The sequence below is a fragment of the Bubalus bubalis genome, chromosome 4 (assembly GCF_019923935.1).
Source record: "Bubalus bubalis isolate 160015118507 breed Murrah chromosome 4, NDDB_SH_1, whole genome shotgun sequence".
Lineage (NCBI taxonomy): Eukaryota > Metazoa > Chordata > Mammalia > Artiodactyla > Bovidae > Bubalus > Bubalus bubalis.
Window position 1 is genome coordinate 123,072,236 of NC_059160.1, and position 16,752 is coordinate 123,088,987.

Genomic DNA, 16,752 nt, shown 5'->3' on the forward strand with positions numbered 1-16,752 from the left:
TTCCTATACTACCAAATGTCTCATCTGCGTCCAGCTTCTATTGGGGATCATATTTTCTGAACCAAAAACTGGGATATCTTGGGTGATCCAGACTGAAAATGGGATTAGATAATTGAATTGACTGTCCTTGCATAAAGCACCCCAGGTACATGGTGTCTTCCCACCAGAAGCACTCCTTGCCCCTAGAGGTAGGTCACCTGGCTTCCCCTCCTCCAGGAGGCGGCCCAGTTCTGCAAAGGGCCCGCTTTTTTTAGTACAAACTCCATCCCCAGGCTCAATCTCTAAGCTATGTCTCCTATCACTCCTGACTCTCAGGCAAAACTTCTAAAACGTGAGGCAACATGGGCCACTGTGTTCCCATTGTGCAGTTAAGCCCACATTTATGCCTCAATTTACAAACTGTGTCCCTCCAAAAGTAGAAACGTGAGCTAACAAGTCTCAGCTAAGGGGGCCCTGAGTCCAGGTATGTGTGGTCAGGAAGTGGGAGAAAAGTGTAGTTGAGCTAAATGACCTGAAAGTCCTTAAAATTCTATGATCTCAGGACCCTCTAAGTTCCTCTTAGAAGCAAGACAACAAGAGTTTGTCAGATGGGAAAAATAAAGGAGGCTGATGGGATGTAAGTCCCCTTTATTCTAGATTTGGACCAGTGAAAAAAGGACAAAGGGAAACCAACTGGCAAGTGTGTTCCCTCTGTCTGCGGGAGGGACAACCCAGTGGCCACCTCAGGGGACAGAGGAGGTGCGTGGAGATTCAGCGGGCATGCAGAGACAGAGCAGGGAGCAGGATCACTGGTAAAAGCAGGACACATTCCTTCTCATGTGATATGATCAATCCTCTGAATATTAATTATGCAGCTTGAGTCCCTTTGAAATCTGCAAAGAACAGAGTAAGAAGGTTTGGGGGTTTGAAAGGTGAATGAGTGCAAGACTCTTAGGAACAACATTCTTTTCTATTTTTCCAGCTTTTCTCTACAGTAATCCTGGCCTATCTTCTTCCCTACCAATATACATATACAAGTTATAAATGTATTCCTCCTTAGGCAATTTTGTGAATGAAAGAAAAAATGAAGATGAAAAAACAATATTACATGAAATAAAAAATTGAACAGGAGTAAAAGAGGGAACCAATGAAATACGCTTTCTATAACAATGCTTCATTTGAGCTATATTTGATCATTCTCGTTCATATTGTATACTTTTAAAAGAATTAGTCCTCAAAATTCCTTGGTGAAGAATTTGGTAATCAGTAAATATATTTTATAAAACCTGATAAACAAACATGAAAGGAAAGTTTTATTGGTAGTCATCTCTGATTGACATGGATAATATGTCTAAAATTTGTATATGTGCTCATGGAGTAATAAAGAATTAGTTATTGTTTAAAAAAAGAAAAAGACTCTTAAGAGCAAAGACGTAGCCTGGAGCATGGTAAGCCAGCAGGCTCCAGTGGCTGCAGCCCGTATTGGCTGAAATTCCAAAAGGGCTGCAGACAGACGGGCACCCTGTGATTTCTCCACAACTTGATGTCAAGTCAATAATCTTTTGTTTGCTCCAGCAAGAAACTGAGTCGAGGGGCAAATTCCTTAGATTTCTGCAGTTCCAAGCTCATAAAAAAATAATAAAGCACTTAACAAAAATAAACACGCCAAACAAAAATGGGATTGAAGCTCTGACGTCAGCCCCTGGCCGGCGGCGGAGCCCAGCCACAGGCAGCACCGGCAGCAGGCGCGGCTCTCGGCCGCTGGGCGCACAGCGGCGTCAGAACCGCAAGGTTCTAGAAATGGACAGTGGTGCCGCTGTACGGCATCGTGCGTGTAGCGACTGGACACCGAAAACAGCGGCGAGAACGGTCACCTTTACGTTATGAATATTTTACCACAATAAAAAACTGAATGTATTATATGACTCGGACTATACAGCATTCTGGAACAGGTAAAATTATAGAGACAGTAAGAAGATCAGTGGTTGCCAGGGTTAAATGGAAGGAGGGATGAGAAGGCACAGAGGATTTTTAGGACAGTGAAACTACTCTGAACATACTGTAATGGGGGATACTTTTCTCAAAACCCAGAAGCTACAGCAGCAAGAGTAAACTGCAGTGTAGACTATGGACTTAGGGCAATGATGATATGTAGGTTCATCCATTGTGACAAATGTCCCAGTCTGGTGGGGCACGTTGGTATTGGAGGAGGCTGCACATGTGTGACGGTAGGGAGTGCGTCAGAAATCTATACTTTCTACTCACTTTTGCTGGGAACCTTACAATGCTCTGAAAATTAATTTATTTTTCAAAAACAAAGTGACCCCTCCCCACTCCAAAAAAAAAAAAAAAAAACCTGACAAGGGTAACAAATACTAAAAGTATCATTTCCTAATTACTTTAGTCTGTCTTCCTATTATCTATGCTCCTGACATTACTTACATCCCTTGTATCTGCAAGATAGAAAGTGCATCTGTAACAACACAGTGGGGTTGCTGCACCTCCCTGACTGGCTCGGATTCCGTGAGCCACCTTGGGGCTTAGACAGCACCTAGGGGAGCATCTCCATGGCAACCAGTGGGTGCTCCACAGCAGGGCTGCTCCCCTCACTGCCCTGACGCCAGATGCTGAACATTTCCCAACACAGCACAAGCTGCAACCAATACCAGACACCCTGAAATTCACTACATTCTACACTAAATGCAATTTTCACTATTAAAATTTTTAAGGATTTTGGTCATCTTGCCTTTGAAATTATTTGGCGACAGTAACTCATCTAGAATGGGTTGGTTTCTCTGTAAAAGTCCTGACTATTCCAAAACTATTCTAAAGTGAGAAATTCTGGACTTAAAATTCATTTCAAAGGTGAAATGTTATAAATATTAGCCTTTCCTCTATGACTGGATACTAATGAGTCATTTCTTCTTTTATAACTTCCTTCCCAACTTCAGAGCCAATGAACTTCATCTCATGTCCAACACCTGTGGAGGGGGACAGCACCTGTGGAGGGCCGCATCCACAGTGGATGGCCCTTGGCCGGGCCCAGAGGCCAGCCTGAGGAAGCGGGGCCAGGAGCACGGGCATTACAAAGCAACTCTGAGCTTCCCCTCCACAAAACCAGGTCGCTAGCAGCCGGCAGACAGGGAGACATGCCTTTCCTACAACAGTCAAAAGAAGTGCTTCGGAGACCCCTGAAGCACTCTGAGAGTCTTGCTTCCTCTCCAGGCCTCACTGAGGGACAGGCTGGGGACCACTCTGTAACCTGAAAAAACCGCACCTTCCTGCAGATGCCCTCTCTCTGGCACACCTGTCCCAGGCAGCCTGAGGGGATGGCCACTTCCTAGGTCCTTATCAGTCTTGGGTCCATGCTTGTGCCATTCATAGACACCAGATTCAAGGCTCTCTAAAGAGCACTCTTAGCTTGAAGTTTTCAGATGTAGCTGTAAATCAGAATCACGTAGGGTGCTGGTTTAACAGGCAGAAGCTGTGGGTCCCACCCGACATAGTTATAGAAAATCAACAGCTCCCTGTGTGTGTGTGCTCAGTCATGTCCGACTCTCTGCAACCTCATGGACTGTAGCCTGCCAGGCTCCTCTGTCCATAGGGATTCTCCAGGCAAGAATACTGGAGTGGGTTGCCATGTCCTCCTCCAGAGGATCTTCCCGACCCAGGGACTGAACTTGTATCTCCTGCATCTTCTGCATTGGCAAGCAGATTCTTGACCACTGGTGCCACCTGGTTATGATCCAACAACTCCCTAAGTCATTCTAATGCAGCTGTTCCCATGGGCAGCTCACTTACTTCAGTCCTCCACAGGACACCTGACTCCCGCTTCTCATGGAGGCACCTGGCCATACAGGCTGCACGTGCTGACCTCCAAGGCTCAGGCGTCCACCTCTCTGCCCAGGCCACCCCACCTATAGAGGTGGCCTCAATCAATACTGCTACATGGCTCTCATCATTCCCAAGTAAGGATTTCTAGTAAACCAACCTGGATGCCGGCTGTTCTCACAAGAGGCCTGCGGTTTTCTGGGCTGGCTCTCACCCACCCCACTTTGAAGCAGGCAAAACCATGCTCTATGTCATCAGTATACTAACCAAAGCAAACAGTCTCCTAAACACTGCAAGGCCTCAGCAAATCACGTCTAAACGCTGCTAAAGAAATATCAATAACCTCAGATATGCAGATGACACCACCCTTATGGCAGAAAGCAAATCACCTCTAAAGGCCTCAGCAAATCATGTCTAAAGGCTGCTTTAGAGATAAGAAAGCCTCCCTCAATGATCAATGCAAAGAAATAGAGGAAAGCAATAGAATGGGAAAGTCTAGAGATCTGTTCAAGAAAATCAGAGATACCAAACAAATATTTCATGCAAAGATGGGTACAATAAAGGACATAAATGGTATGGACCTAACAGAAGCAGAAGACGTTAAGAAGACATGGCAACAATACACAGAAGAACTGTACAAAAGAGACCTTCATGACCCAGATATCCATGACGGTGTAGTCACTCACCTAGAGCCAGACAGCCTGGAATGCAAAGTCAAGTGGGCCTTAGGAAGCATCGCTACAAACAAAGCTAGAGGGGGTGATGGAATTCAAGCTGAGCTATTTCAAATCCTAAAAGATGATGCTGTTGAAGTACTCCACTCAATATGCCAGCAAATTTGGAAAATTCAACAATGGCCACAGGACTGGAAAAGGTCAGTTTTACATCCAATCCCTAAGAAAGGCAATGCCAAAGAATGCTCAAACCACCACACAATGCACTCATCTCACACGCCAGCAGCGTAATGCTCAAAATTCTCCAAGCCAGGCTTCAGCAGTACATGAACTTCCAGATGTACAAGCTGGATTTAGAAAAGGCAGAGGAACCAGAGATCAAATTGCCAACATCTGCTGGATCATCGAAGAAGCAAGAGAGTTCCAGTAAAACATCTACTTCTGTTTTATTGACTATGACAAAGCCTTTGACTATGTGAATCACAACAAACTGGAAAATTCTTAAAGAAATGGGAATACCAGACCACCTTAACTGTCTCCTGAGAAATCTGTATGCAGGTCAAGAAGCAACAGTTAGAACCGGACATGGAACAATAGATTAGTTCCATATGGGGAAAGGAGTACGTCAAGGCTGTATATTGTCACCCAGCTTATTTAACTTATATGCAGAGTACATCATGAGAAATGCTGGGTTAGATGAAATACAAGCTGGAATCAAGATTGCTGGAAGAAATATCAATAACCTCAGATACACAGATGACACTACCCTTATGGCAAAAAGCGAAGAGGAGCTAAAGACCCTCTTAATGAAAGTGAAAGAGGAGAGTGAAAAAGCTGGCTTAAAACCCAACATTCAGAGGACTAAGATCATGCATCCGGTCCCATCACTTCATGGCAAATAGATGGAGAAACAGTGGAAACAGTGGCTGACTTTATTTTGGGGGGCTCCAAAATCACTGCAGATGGTGACTGCAGCCATGAAATTAAAAGACACTTGCTCCTTGGAAGAAAAGCTATGACCAACCTAGACAACATAGTAAAGAGCAGAGACATTACTTTGCCAACAAAGTTCCATCTGCTGCTGCTGCTGCTGCTAAATCGCTTCAGTCATGTCTGACTCTGTGCGACCCCATAGACGGCAGCCCACCAGGCTCCCCCGTCCCTGGGATTCTCCAGGCAAGAACGCTGGAGTGGGCTGCCATTTCCTTCTCCAATGCATGAAAGTGAAAAGTGAAAATGAAGTCGCTCAGTCGTGTCTGACCTTTAGCGACCCCATGGACTGCAGCCTACCAGGCTCCTCCATCCATGGGAGTTTCCAGGCAAGAGTACCGGAGTGGGGTGCCATTGCCTTCTCCAAAAGTTCCGTCTATGCAATGTTATAGTTTTTCCAGTAGTCATTTATGGATGTGAGAGCTAGACTATAAAGAAAGCTGAGCACCGAGGAATTGATGCTTTTGAACTGTGGTGTTGAAGAGTCTTGAGAGTCCCTTGGACCCAACCAGTTCATCCTAAAGGAAATCAGTCCTGGGTGTTCATTGGAAGGACTGATGTTGAAGCTGAAACTCCAATACTTTGGCCACCTGATGCAAAGAACTGACTCACTGATGCTGGGAAAGATTGAAGGCGAGAGAAGAAGAGGACGACAGAGGATAAGATGGTTGGATGGCATCACTGACTTGATGCACATGAGTTTGAGCAAGCTCCAGGAGTTGGTGATGGATAGGGAAGCCTGGCGTGCTGCAGTCCATGGGGTCACAAAGAGTTAGACACGACTGAGCAACTGAACTGAACTGAACTGAACTGAACTAAAAGGCTGCTTTCATTTCATTCTTTCCAGAGTTCAAAGGTTACATACAACTACCGCAACAGCATTTCTAATAATGCCTCTGCACAACTACAATAAGATGTAATCATAAATACTCTGATGTCGTAGAGTCAAAATATGGTGTGCTGTTTGTTAAATTTCTCCTGCCACCTAGATGGCTCTCTTAAAGTTAGAATCCCCAACCATTAAGCTCCCCAGAAATACATCTAATTTTTCTTAAGTGGTTCAGGAGCAGTGCTCACTGGAACCATACATTCGCATTGTCCTCCTAAGTCCATAAATTGGGGGAGTTTCCAGTTGATTGATAGATGGTTGCATTTTGGCTTAAAGTTAAGAAGTTTAAACTGTGAAATACTCCAAACTAGAGAAATGACGCTCAGATGGTAGAGCCTGCAGGAGTGGGACAGACACTCCCTGTGTTGCTGACTGTCTCATCCCTTCAGGGATGTCGGCTGCCCTGGGCCTCTTGGCACATCCTTCACCAAGCACCTTCTTCCTGATGATCTGCTTAGTGTCAGTCTGTACCTCAAATTCACAGGAGCATGTTAAAAACAGAAGGGAGGGAATCATACTCCCTGGTATTTAGCCGAATGGATTGAAAACTTCAGTTCAGTTGCTCAGTTGTGTCGGACTCTTTGTGACCCCATGGACTGCAGCACACCAGGCTTCCCTGTCCATCACCAACTCCCAGAGCTTGCTCAGACTCATGTTCATCAAGTCCATGATGCCATCCAACCATCTCAACCTCTGTCGTCTCCTTCTCCGGCCTTCAATCTTTCCCAGCATCAGGGTCTTTTCAAATGAGTCAGTTTTCAAATGAGTCGCATCAGGTGGCCAAAGTATTGGAGCTTCAGCTTCAGCATCAGTCCTTCCAATGAATATTCAGGACTGATTTCCTTTAGGATTGACTAGTTTGATCTCCTTGGGTCCACAGAAACACCTACACATGGCTGCTTATAGCAGCTTCAGTCATAAATGCCAATACTTAGAAGTAACTAAGATGTCCTTTCATGGGTGAATGGCTATGAATGGCTAAGAAAGCTGTGGTACATTCAGGCTGTAGACTATTATTCAGTGCTAGGAAGAATGGGCTATCAAGCCATGAAAAGACACAGAGGAAACTTAATGCATATTACTAAGTGACAGAAGTCAATCAGAAAAGGCTGCATACTCCATGATTCCAACCATATGTCATCTGGAAAAGGCACAACTATGGTGATAGTAAAAAGATAAGCAGTTGCTAGGGACTGGAGGGGAGAAAGGGAGGAATAGGAAAAGCATACAGGGTTTTTAGGACAGTGAAATACTCTGTATGGTACTATCAATACAATGATGGAATTGTGTCCTCAAACATTAGACCAAACTACTGAATGTCCAGTATCAAGAGTGAACTATAGGGCTTCCCTGGTGACGCAACGGATAAGAATCCGCCTGCCAATGCAGGAGACACGGGTTCGATCCCTGATCCGGGAAGATCCCACATGCTGCGGAGCAACTAAGCCCATGCACCACAACTAGGGAAGCCCAGCGCCTAGACCTGTGCTCTGCAACAAGAGAAGGCACGGCGATGGGAAGCCCACACACCACAGCAAAGAATCCCCCAGCTCTGCTCACTGCAACGAGAAAGCCCGTGCCCAGCAACTAAAATCCAGCACAGCCAAAATTTAATTAAATAGATTATTAAAAAATAATGGAAAATATAAATTTTAAAAAAGAGTGACCTGAATGTAAACTATGAACTGGGTGCCGGTGCGCAGGTTCACTGATTATAGTAAATGCGCCACTGTGATGGCCGCTGTTGATTCTGTGGGGGGAGGGGCTGTGCATGTATGGGAGGTGGATATATGGAAACCTCTGTACTTTCTGCTCAGTTCTGCTGTGAACCTAACAATGCTCTGAAAAATAAAGTCCACTAAAAAAAAAAAAGGAAGGAGTAAGGGAGAAGAATATGCTCTTTTTTTTAACCAACTGCTTATTCTTAGGGACTATTGTTTATATATTTATGGAATCCATGCTTTCCCCTTTGACCTGCAAGCTGAAACTCCAATACTTTGGCCACCTCATGCGAAGAGTTGATTCACTGGAAAAGACTGATGCTGGGAGGGATTGGGGGCAGGAGGAGAAGGGGACGACAGAGGATGAGACAGCTGGATGGCATAACTGACTCGATGGACATGGGTTTGGGTGAACTCCAGGAGTTGGTGATGGATAGGGAGGCCTGGCGTGCTGCAATTCATGGGGTCGCAAAGAGTGGACACGACTGAGCGACTGAACTGAACTGAACTGATTGCATACATTTAATTCTGCTGAAGTAAGAGGGTTTCCATCAATGGAAGTAGGAAATTGCAGTTCTGACAACAGAAAAAGAGTTACAATTTAACTACTGGGCAGCTTCCATCATAAACACAAGTACAGAAACTCAGGCCTTCCCAGACCTTACCAAAAACAAAAACTAGGGGCCAAGGTGGTGACGGGAAGGTGGGTGGGGGAGAGGTCAAAGGAAACAAACCGGAGAACGGAGTAGGAAGTTGAAGACAGGTCTGGCCTTGATTTATTTTTCTGAGAAATGGATTTTTTTTTTCTTCCTTTAGAATGTCAAAGTAACTCCCGTCAATTACAAGATGACTTCAGATGTGCCAGGAGGCTTCCCAGCTCTGCCCCTCACCCTGGGAGACAAGGAGCAAGTCATTTCATTTTTTTGCAAAACCTGTTCCCTGGTAATTACTGGGCCACACACCCACGGTGGGGGGCGGGGGGCGCCAGGGGGAGCCCGTGTGGCTGCCTCAGCTCCCAGGGTGAAGGTTTCAATACCCTTCCTCCTCCAGAGGCACCAGCTATGCAGGGTCCCAGGCCAGGTGCTTCTCTAGACAGAGAACTATCTGTCTGCAAAGGGAAGCCTGTGGAAGAGACCCACAGCCACCTCCTCACAGCCTGTGGAGGTGGACACAGACCCACAGCCACGTTCTCAACTCCTGCTCAGAGCCAGGGCACAGGCACCAGGACATGGTAAAGCACATCCACCCTGTCATCTTTTCTAAAGAACGCATGCATCTGCCAGACAGAAGTGTGGGATTCATAATTACACATTCCACCCTTCTTAAAAAAAAAAGTCCAAATGCTGAAAAAGTCACTCTCAAATGTCTCATTTGGGGGCCAGAGGCTGAAAAATAAAAAGCCAAGCTGCTGAAGCGAAAGGGGAGGAGGTGATCTCACACATCACAAGTCCTGTATCAGGAAGCTACAGAGCCAAGCAAACTCACATCTGACGAAGATTTAATCACTGAGGAGCGTTCTGGAAGGATTACCACATGCTTCGTAACGCTGCTTCTGCACTGTTTGAAACTCTTAACAGTAACATACAGGTACGTTGGGCTTCCCTGGTGGCTCAGCAGTAAAGAATCCACCTGAAATGCAGGAGATGCAGGGGACGCGGGTTTGATCCCTGGGTCGGGAAGATCCCCGGAGGAGGTCATGGCAACCCACTCCAGTATTCTTGCCTGAAGAATCCCACAGACAGAGAAGCATGGCAGGCTACAGTACATGGTGTCACAAATAGATGGACACGAGTGAAGCAGCTCAGTACGCACGCACGCACGCACAGGTATGTCAGTTTAGAAATTGTATACTTATTTAATTAGTTTATTTTAAAACACAAACATCTAGGCTGTCCAGCCTAGACCCTAAGGAGAGAGGGCAAGGTGACCCTTTGCAGGCAGCCCAAAGGGCATGGCCTGGATGCCAGCAGCTCATCAAAGTCTGCTGACTGGGGGCTCCATACTGACCCCCTCCTCCTGAGCACTTCAGGGAAGGGTGCTTCACCAGCCATTGGGGAGCAGGAGCTGGACAGGCAGCAGGGCTGTGGAAAACTGAGGGGCCTTCAGAGGCCTGCAGGAGTCAGGAAGCCCCAGGAAAGGAGGTGAAGGCCAAGTGGAGTGAAAGAGCAGCCAGCCAGTCCTCTGGTTCCTGCACGAGGGGGAGGGACACATGGGCTGGGGGAACACCTCCTTCCAACAGCAGCTGGTCATTAAGCTCCTGAACAGGAGGTGGAGCTGTCTGGCTCCAGGGCTTACAACCCACATTCTCCAGCACTCAAAATCCAGGTCCCTGGGCTTGGCACATGGAAACATCCTTCCTGCCCAGCCCCACTTACTTTATAAAGAGGTAAAACAGGCAAGTAGGTCCATGAGAAGCAACACTCTGGCTGCCCAAATTTCTGAGTTCACCTGCTTATGGCTTATCTGGAGCCTAGCTGTGGCACAGAGCTCAGAACCCTGAATTCTCAGATCCTGCTAGACTGGTGGCAAGAATATGGGAGTAAGGGCAGGGAGCAGAGAGCTAAGCATGCCTAGAAAGTCAGGGTTTTGTTTTCTGTTTTTGCTATTTGATAACAGGAAGCTGTGGAGGCAGACTGGAGTGATACCTAAATCTCCCTAGATGAAAGCTCTTCATCTCCCAAAATAAGCCGTTCCCCAGACTTTTACTGCTATAGGAAGAAGGCAGGAATTGAGAAGCACAGGGCAAGTCAAACTGCTGAAAGCACCTATTTGCAAACATGCCTTAACGTTCAGACCAAACATGTGATGCAAAGGGCAAGCCCAATGTCCCTGTCTGTTCCAAGCAAGGCCTATAAGCCCAAAAGGTCTGGTGAGCTGGGGATGCTCAGTCACTCAGTCATGTCCAACTCTGCGACCCCATGGATTGCAGCCCTCCAGGCTCCTCTGTCCATGGAATTTTCCAGGCAAGAATGTTGGAGCAGGTTGCCATTTCCTCCTCCAGGGGATCTTCCCGTCCCAGGGATTGAACCTGCATCTCTTGCGTCTCCTACACTGGCAGGCAGATTGTTTACCACTGAGCCACCTAAGAAGGCTAAGCATCCCTAAAGCATGAATGGCTCTAGGGTCTAACATACTAGGCTTAGGGAAATAGTCACTCGGTTGACTACCAAGGTAGTAAGAACCAAAAAACTGATAGAACCCTTCACAGCTTCCATGCTCAAAGGCAGCCAGCCAGCCTCCCTCTCTGCGTCAGGCTTGTCCTCCCGGCAAGGGTGGATCTGGGCCTGGACACTGGTCCTCTTGCTTTACAGACAGCAAACGTAAAAACGAACACACAGATGGCATGCTGCCACACCTGTCCTACACAGAGCAGCCCCACGTGTGCCAACTGGACGTGTGAGCCGAGCCCTGACCACACTCCCTGCCACCAAGATCCACGACCATCAATACACAAGCAAGTTTCCACCTGCTTGTTCCTGCAACACATAACAATGACTGGATGACAGTCACAGTTGAAGGCTGTATTCGCATGATCTGACGTAAATTGTGGCTGTCTGGGATGCAAAAACGTTACTGGCGACAGGGTAGAGGGTATTCAAAGAAATAGGCGATGTCCTGGTCCTTCACGACAGCTGAAAAGGGGGCACAATCTGAGGCTGGAACGATGGCTGATCAGGAGTCAGGGCACTGCACGTCCGCACCGTGGACAGAGCAAGCCCAGCTTTCAATATGTGCCCCAAGGCGAATCCGCAGAGCTCATCAGAGCAGAGCTCCTTCTCATGTGGGACTCTACATGGCCAACTCTAAGCTTAGCAATGGGAGGAATTTATTTCATGACAGTGATTTTCAAAAGTGGACATAGACAGACTACAGCTAACAACCTTAATATTGACATTTTCGCCATTGGCAGCAGCAGCCATTTTTAATCCCATAGGCCTTTCCTACATATAAGCTCTACCATCATCCTGTTACTGTTCTTCCCACTGTAGGAGTTCAGAGACATTAATGAATTACCACAGTCAAAAAGTTCATTGATGGGGAGCCAAAGCAAACCCAAGACTCACAGCCAAGCCCAGGTGCCTCCTATTATAGCCTTAGAAAAGGCCCTGGGAACCCAGTATCCCAGATGGTCTTTCCCAAGTATCTACGAGGCCCACCCTGCCTGTCATCCAAGATCAGACACTGGCTAAAGCAAGAGCTGGGGTTCACCTGAGCACCCATCCTTCAATGAGCCAACTGGGGATGCTGGCAGTGGCGGAGTCCAAGGAGTATTCTCTGTTTCAAGACTGGCTGTGGAGGCCACAGACACATCTGAAGGCAGATCAAACAGGAAGGGACAGAGCAGCTGACTCAGTCTGGTTCAGGGCCCTTTTGGGTAAGCCTGGGGCCACCTATTCAGGCTACTCTGTCCAGCAGCCTACAGAGGGGGCACCCCACCCTGTCCCAATCATCATCCCTTGTGCCCAGGAGCCAACCCTCCTCCAAGAACAACTGTACTCCTGGGCATGAGACCACCAACTCTACTCTGGTGCCAAGTTGATGTAACACACTTTAAACTCCCTAGTGGGATTAAATCACTGTAGCCAAAAAGACAAAAAAGCTCTGGGCAATGTTCCTCTGTACCTTTCTTCAAACTCACTGTGTCTCTGCCACTCATGCTGAGAGCCTGGCAGGAGGTTTGCAGATCATGCTCCCAGGCAGCTTTTGCAAAGCTGAGTTCAGTTCTGAAAAACAGGGCTCTTGTGCTCCTGGAAGAATATGAAAGTACCACAACAAAAAGTTCTATTGGCTGTTAAACTGCTTTGGGTTTACAAATTCACAAATGGTTCAGTCCGGTACCCAGTTAAGGAATCAGAGTACACAATTCACTTGGTCACATCTTATCAGCAATATGGCACAGGCCTTTTGATGATGAACAGGCATGTGGATATTCTTAGCCAGGCAGCTAGCTTAAGGGAAAATGACAGTGACTCTCCAACATCTGTAAGTACTTGCAGGTTTATTTCCTCTCAGTTTATTTACTCATGACATTTCCAAAAGGGGCTGCCTGCTTTTCCATCACCCAAATCTGAGCACCAACGCTGCAAACATCTTTAGAGATGCTTATTTTCACATTAAATATGTTTCAGCTCTGGGATTACATTTTAAACATATATTCTCATCCCTTCCGTTACCACACCCTCGTTTTTCCTGGCAAAGCCTTTAGAGTTTAAAATCCAATGAAGACTTTTCATCCTGTCAGAATAAAGCCATGTGGGCAGCATATTTCTGCCTCTCACACATCCCTCACATTAAAGTGGATTTATGACCACAAACATTTTGTATTAATCAACGTTTCCGCACACCCATGCCTGAAAATCAGATTAAAACCTCATTCTCCACTTCCTTCCTCAGAAAATCTCTCCAAGCTTGGCCCCTCATCCTTGCAGCCTCAAAGCATGCGGATTTCATTGTATATTGCTTGCTGCTTTCGACTTAGACCAAAAGTTGAGTTTGAAAAGCCCAAGAGACACAAATTTGGCACCAAACAGGTTTTAGTTAAACACATTTCCAGGAAAAAGCCAACTTTCTGAGCAGCACAGAACACTCAGGCCTTTGTGACTTTCCATGGGTCATCCCTGAGTTTTTTCTAGCTTCAGGGTTTCTTCCTCCAGTGACTACCCCTCTAGAAGCCCCAGCAGAGTGTCTAGGTCAGAGGCCCAGACATGCCCTTATATGTACCAAAGGTTTGCAACAGCTCATTTAAACGTATCCAGTGGTTTTCAATGGAAAAGAGGGGCCACCACACTCACTCCCAAAACAAAGCTGCCCATGGGACTCACTCGGAAACATTTAGACTTTGGGAAATCCTGGAAGGCACCTCTTTATTCTTGTTATCTTGCTTGACAATTTCAGTTTCCCCGCACAACTCATCACAAATATTAATATTATTACGTATAAAATGCTGACTACCTTTCCTAGCAGGGTTGGGGTGGGTATTATTCTTCTTGGGGGTATCTGAGGCTCTAAAAGATTAGGTCACCCACGGCCAGACAGCTAAATGCCAGAATAGATGAGAACCTAGGCTGGCCTGGCTTAAAATCCCCTGCTGCTGCCAATTTGGTCTGCCTCGCTACCAGCAACTGCCTCCAGCTCTGGGAGAAGTCTCGGGTCCCGTGCGGCCCGCCGGGGCAGGTCTAGATGGAGGGGTCTTGAATGACCTCCTTCCTTCTCTCGGCGGTTCTCCACAGACACCCCCAGGGAGCCCCCCAGCCCCCGACCTCCGGCTCCAGGCCGCCCCTTCCACCCACCCGGCTTCCTGCGCCCTCTCTCCAGCCCCCGCCCGCGCGTCTGGAGGGGACGGCTGCTAGCCGGCAGGTGTCTGCCCGGCCGCGGGCGCCTCGTGTAGTCGGGGAGGGGTGGAGGGGACGCCGGCCCGTCTGCACCTACCTCGTCCCCGAAGCGCACCACCTTCTGGCCCGTGGGCCCGCGCAAGCCGGGGAAGCGCGCGAGCTCCTCGGGGTCGCCGGGCGCCGGGGCGCTCGGCCCCACCAGGCACCGGTCGATGATCTCGTCCTGCTGCGCCGGCGGCAGCCGCGCCCACTCGGGCCCGTACTTCTCCCGGATCTTCTCCTTATCCTGCATGATCTTCCTAGCCATGGGGCTTAGCGACGAGAAGTAGGTGAAGCGCTTACGCTCCCGGTCGTCCAGAGGCCGGTTCGCGCTCATGACGGCCGTGCGCGAGGCCGCAATCGCCGCCGCCATGGACGCCATGCCCTGCCTGCCCGCAGCTCTCCGCCCCCACCCCGGCCCGGCCCCCGGCCCCGGCCCCAGCCGGGAGGCCCGAGCGCCGCCCCCGCCCCGCCCCCCGAACAGCGCCCTTCCGCCCCCAGGAGCCCGGGCCCCGCCGCCCCAGGAACCCCGCCTCCGAGCACGCCCAGCTCCCGAAGCCCCGCCCCTCCCCCGACTCCCGGGGCTCCGCCCTCCGCGCCCCCACCCTGGGAAGGCCGCGGTCTGTACCCCACTGCTTCCGGAACCTGCCCTCCGCACTCCCACCGCGGCACCTCAGTCTTGACGCCCCCACCCCGGGAACCCCGCGTCCCGCATCCCGCATCCACCCACCGCCGGGAACCCGGCCCTACGCGCAGCTCCCCGAGCTACCCTCTTACGCCTCTTTGCGTCCTCCGGATCGGCTCTGTCGTGTGTTCCCGCGGTGCCCCCACTTTTCGGGGCTCCCCTTGACCAGCGCAGGAGGTGACTGGCACGTCCCCAGGTCTGCGCCTGGCAGTCTGATGGGATTGCTGCTGGTGACCGCCATAGCGCCACGTGGTCACTAGTTTGACAAAGGAAACTTTTCTCCCTCCCAAAAGACAAACCGGCATTTCTGGACCGAGCCACAGGCCACCTTATTCTTATCCCTTTCCCAGCTGAGCCATCTTTTTCCTCTTTCTTTGAACTGTCCCCAAACCTGGACCAGGGTCTTGGCGCGGTGAGCTCTCAGAAGGGTTGGGCTCGGGGCAGCGAGGACCCTGAAGATACGAGCTGGGGAGACTGGACTAGTGTCTAGAGTGTTGAAAGAATATCAATTTCCGCGGCTCCAAAAGAGAGGAGTTAAGTGAAGTATCAGGTAGCTCATAATGCCTTTCGCTAAAAAGGAGTTAGGAACTGCCGGGTAGGCATCTGGGGCCCGCGGGCTAGTGCACACCTGTACTTCGTTTTGCTTTTGCAGGTGAAGACTTCTTCCCCAAACCTGTCGCTTGGTCTTTGCTTTCTCCAAGATTTCGTTTTGGAGTCTCACAAATCACAAGAACTCTAGGCAGCTTGATGTTTGCAAACACACTGAAGAGTAGCAAGAAGTTTTCATAGGCAGAGAAGCGACATCCCAATAGTGTGTGTGTGTGTTGGGGGGGGGTCGGGGGGGGGGGTCGGGTCAGGTGTGCCATTTTGAAGTATGTCTCAGAGCACAGCCATTAAAATTATAGAGTCCTCATCTGCTTTACTGTCTGGCTGGTTTGAACAAGACTGTAATAGGGCTCAGATGAGAATTAAAATGTCCATGTTTAAAAAAAAACACCTGAATTTCAGCTGTTACTTACGGTCATGCCTCTGAAGTAACACTTGGATAATTCTGAAACTTACATAGTGTTATAAATATCAATGTTACCTCAAATAATAATAATAAAACTCTTGGATAATTCTGAACACAGTTGTAGCAATAAATTGCAAATTTCTGTTTTAAACATGTGATAGCTTTATCTTCTGGCTCAAAATTCCTTAGAAAATATTTTTAGAATGTCATGAATGTGACAAGCTCTACAATAAAAGATATTGCTATCAAGTGTTATTAGCATACCATATTGAAAAGCAGTGGAAAAAACCACCAAATAATAGCTGGGGTTGCCCAGTATTTGAAGGACTACTTATCAAGCCAGGAGGTTGAGTTTTTTGGTACTAGTCTATTTCTAGATAAGTCTATGCTATATAGGTCCAATCTGAATCCTTCTTTCTCAACTCAAACACTTGTTTAATAAGGTGGGTGATGTTTAAAGATGTATTCTTGAAATTAACATCTTCGAAGTTGCTTTGAAATTCACATAGAAAGAGTTCAGTGCTGTTAGAAACTTGGTCCCATGTAGTTTTCACAGCAATTGCAAAAATAAATGGTCTTTGCAAAAAAGCATAACCCAAT

The 16,752-nt window shown here is 48.0% G+C and overlaps 1 protein-coding gene across 1 annotated transcript in view; it reads right to left on the bottom strand.

Annotated features, from left to right (window-relative positions):
* C4H1orf198 (chromosome 4 C1orf198 homolog) overlaps nucleotides 1-14,909 on the bottom strand; it is a 35,058-nt gene extending 20,149 nt beyond the window's left edge. Inside the window, exon 1 of the mRNA XM_006055554.4 lies at nucleotides 14,514-14,909. Within this exon, the coding sequence (XP_006055616.3) occupies nucleotides 14,514-14,837 (324 nt within the window). The 5' untranslated portion in view covers nucleotides 14,838-14,909. The remainder of the gene's footprint in view (nucleotides 1-14,513) is intronic.
* Between the last annotated feature and the right edge of the window lie 1,843 nt (nucleotides 14,910-16,752).